The sequence below is a fragment of the Dinoponera quadriceps genome, unplaced genomic scaffold, assembly GCF_001313825.1.
Source record: "Dinoponera quadriceps isolate SergipeBrazil2010 unplaced genomic scaffold, ASM131382v1 scaffold827, whole genome shotgun sequence".
NCBI lineage: Eukaryota > Metazoa > Arthropoda > Insecta > Hymenoptera > Formicidae > Dinoponera > Dinoponera quadriceps.
This window is the reverse complement of record NW_014554941.1, coordinates 284-2,513: the sequence shown is the minus strand read 5'-3', so window position 1 is coordinate 2,513 and position 2,230 is coordinate 284. Positions and strand designations below refer to the sequence as shown.

The 2,230-nt window shown below is 30.3% G+C and overlaps 1 protein-coding gene across 1 annotated transcript in view; it reads right to left on the bottom strand.

Annotated features, from left to right (window-relative positions):
• The window catches only part of LOC106742672 (tetraspanin-33-like), a 4,257-nt gene extending 3,116 nt beyond the window's left edge, over window positions 1-1,141 (bottom strand). Inside the window, exons 1-2 of the mRNA XM_014615864.1 lie at window positions 1,059-1,141; window positions 778-948 (exon numbers count right to left, since the gene is read on the bottom strand). Of these exons, the coding sequence (XP_014471350.1) occupies window positions 778-867 (90 nt within the window). The 5' untranslated portion in view covers window positions 868-948; window positions 1,059-1,141. The remainder of the gene's footprint in view (window positions 1-777; window positions 949-1,058) is intronic.
• Window positions 1,142-2,230: the final 1,089 nt, after the last annotated feature.

The window sequence follows — 2,230 nt, the reverse complement described above, 5'->3', positions numbered from 1 at the left end:
ATGAAGGTGTGAATTAATCTTTGCAAACTTTATCATCACTTGACTACACATTGAATAATGTCAATGATACTGTAACTTTAAAGACTCATAAATTAGGAAATTCTTAACGGAAGGCGATTTAATTATACCATTTTGAAAACGTCTCGATGTCAGCTATAAAAATCTGCCATCAAAAGTAGGGTATTCTATTTAAAAAGTTAATGATCTTCATATAACTTTGTAAATTTGATGTTTGTAAATTTGATGTTTTTAAAAAATTAATTTCACCATTATCTGACCTCCTTCAAACTATACCATTTTTGTCTCAAGTATTTTTTGCTATAATACATACTTTCAGAGATATCAGCTTGTAACACTTTAAATGGACCACCCTTATAATCATATATAATTATACATGTTCTACAAAATGTTCTAAAAAATACTGTTATATACAAATGTAATCGAAGTAAATGATTATATTTATGATTGCTCACAATGTAAACACTTAATTCAAGCAAAATATTATTTCCGCTTTTCATTCAATACATTCATTCAATAATAATTTTATTTCGTATGGATATATGTAATTATATATGTAGCCATATTGAGATATGTAGCCATATTAAGATAAAATTCATATATAAATTACATATGATTATATATAATTATACTTATAATAATTTTACATAATTATATATAATTTCTTTTCCCAGATATTCTGCTGTAAGCAGTAACTGCAAACCATACTGGTACAAATGAAACGTGAATAAATAACCACAAAAATATAATTTCACTTACCCAAAAAACAAAATTCAGCATGAAAATCATATACTTTACGCACGAGCTAACATACGTAAAGTTGTTGCCTCGCCTGCGATTATGCATCATCGTGCTTAGACTCGACGAGCCTTTCACGAGTGAATATAATGTCTAATAACACGAGCAGTTAATCCGCGCCTACAATATCACCTTGAAACATAACAATCAATACACAATTTATATGAACGTTTAATTAAATCTGTGACAATAAAATATAAAATGCTAATGTAGTATATCTTGACAATTCTCACTCAATTTACCATTACGATTTCGCGTTGCAACGTTCTTGTTTCGTTTCGTTACGCGGTCTTACAATCAGCTGTCACTCTGTTCTCGTTCCGCCATATCAATTCTAGCCATAAACATATAAGGTGCGTTCAATTTGGATGCTCACACGCTGAGAGAGTTCTGATGAGAGTTCTTATGAGCTTATAAGCGCCTCTTTCATTCGTTTAATTTGTTATCTGAGCGCTTAAGGAATATAGTTCATTTTGACTTCTTCTTAATTATGAATACTGCGGACAACCCGAGGGTTCCAATGCCAATAGCTGGTTCATTTTGGCTATTGTAAGCGATTGTAAGCGTTAATGATCCCTATATGCAAAACGCGGAAATGCTTGCCGCGCAGCAAGAAGCGACGCGGCAGCCAATAAATTTTTAGTTCTTGTGGATAAACGGCATGTCGATTGGCTATTGCGTCGCTTCTTGCCGCGCAGCAAATATTTCTACGTTCCGTGTGCAGAAGACATAAGGTGGCAGACGATAAAATATGTATACGATAAAATATTGTATATGTTATTTTGTCAAATGATATTATTATTAGAAACCTTTTCCGATGAAGAGGAATATAAAAATCCTTATAATAAGAATTTAGAAGATATCATTTTACTACTGAGTAACCGTTCTATTAAAAAATGAATACGACTACAACCCTTATTATTATTCACACAAATAACAAAATTACTGAGCAACAGTAATTTATTACTGGCCAATTTATCATAGGCAGTAATATTTTTCAACAAGAGAAGATTTTGTAAAAAATGTCATCTCGTACTACAGAGATGAAAAATTTAAATCACAAAAAATAAAAAATAAAATAAAAAAGTAATAAAAAGAACCGTTAACCAATACAAATTAAGTTAACGGAAATAATTAATAATCTTTAAATATTTCTCAATGACTTAAAAAATAATTAACAAACCTACTATTGGGTTGGCAAATAAGTTCGTTCGGTTTTTTTGACTGGTATAAAATACAATTTATTTAATATACAAAATATATACTAATCAATAATGTATTGACCATTCTTTTCTATGACTTCTTGCCATCTTTTTACCAATTTCATAATCCCACATTCATGAAACGTCTGAGGTTTACCGGCAAAAAACTGATCCAGTTGCGTTTTAACAGCTTCATTATTAGCAAAGTTTTT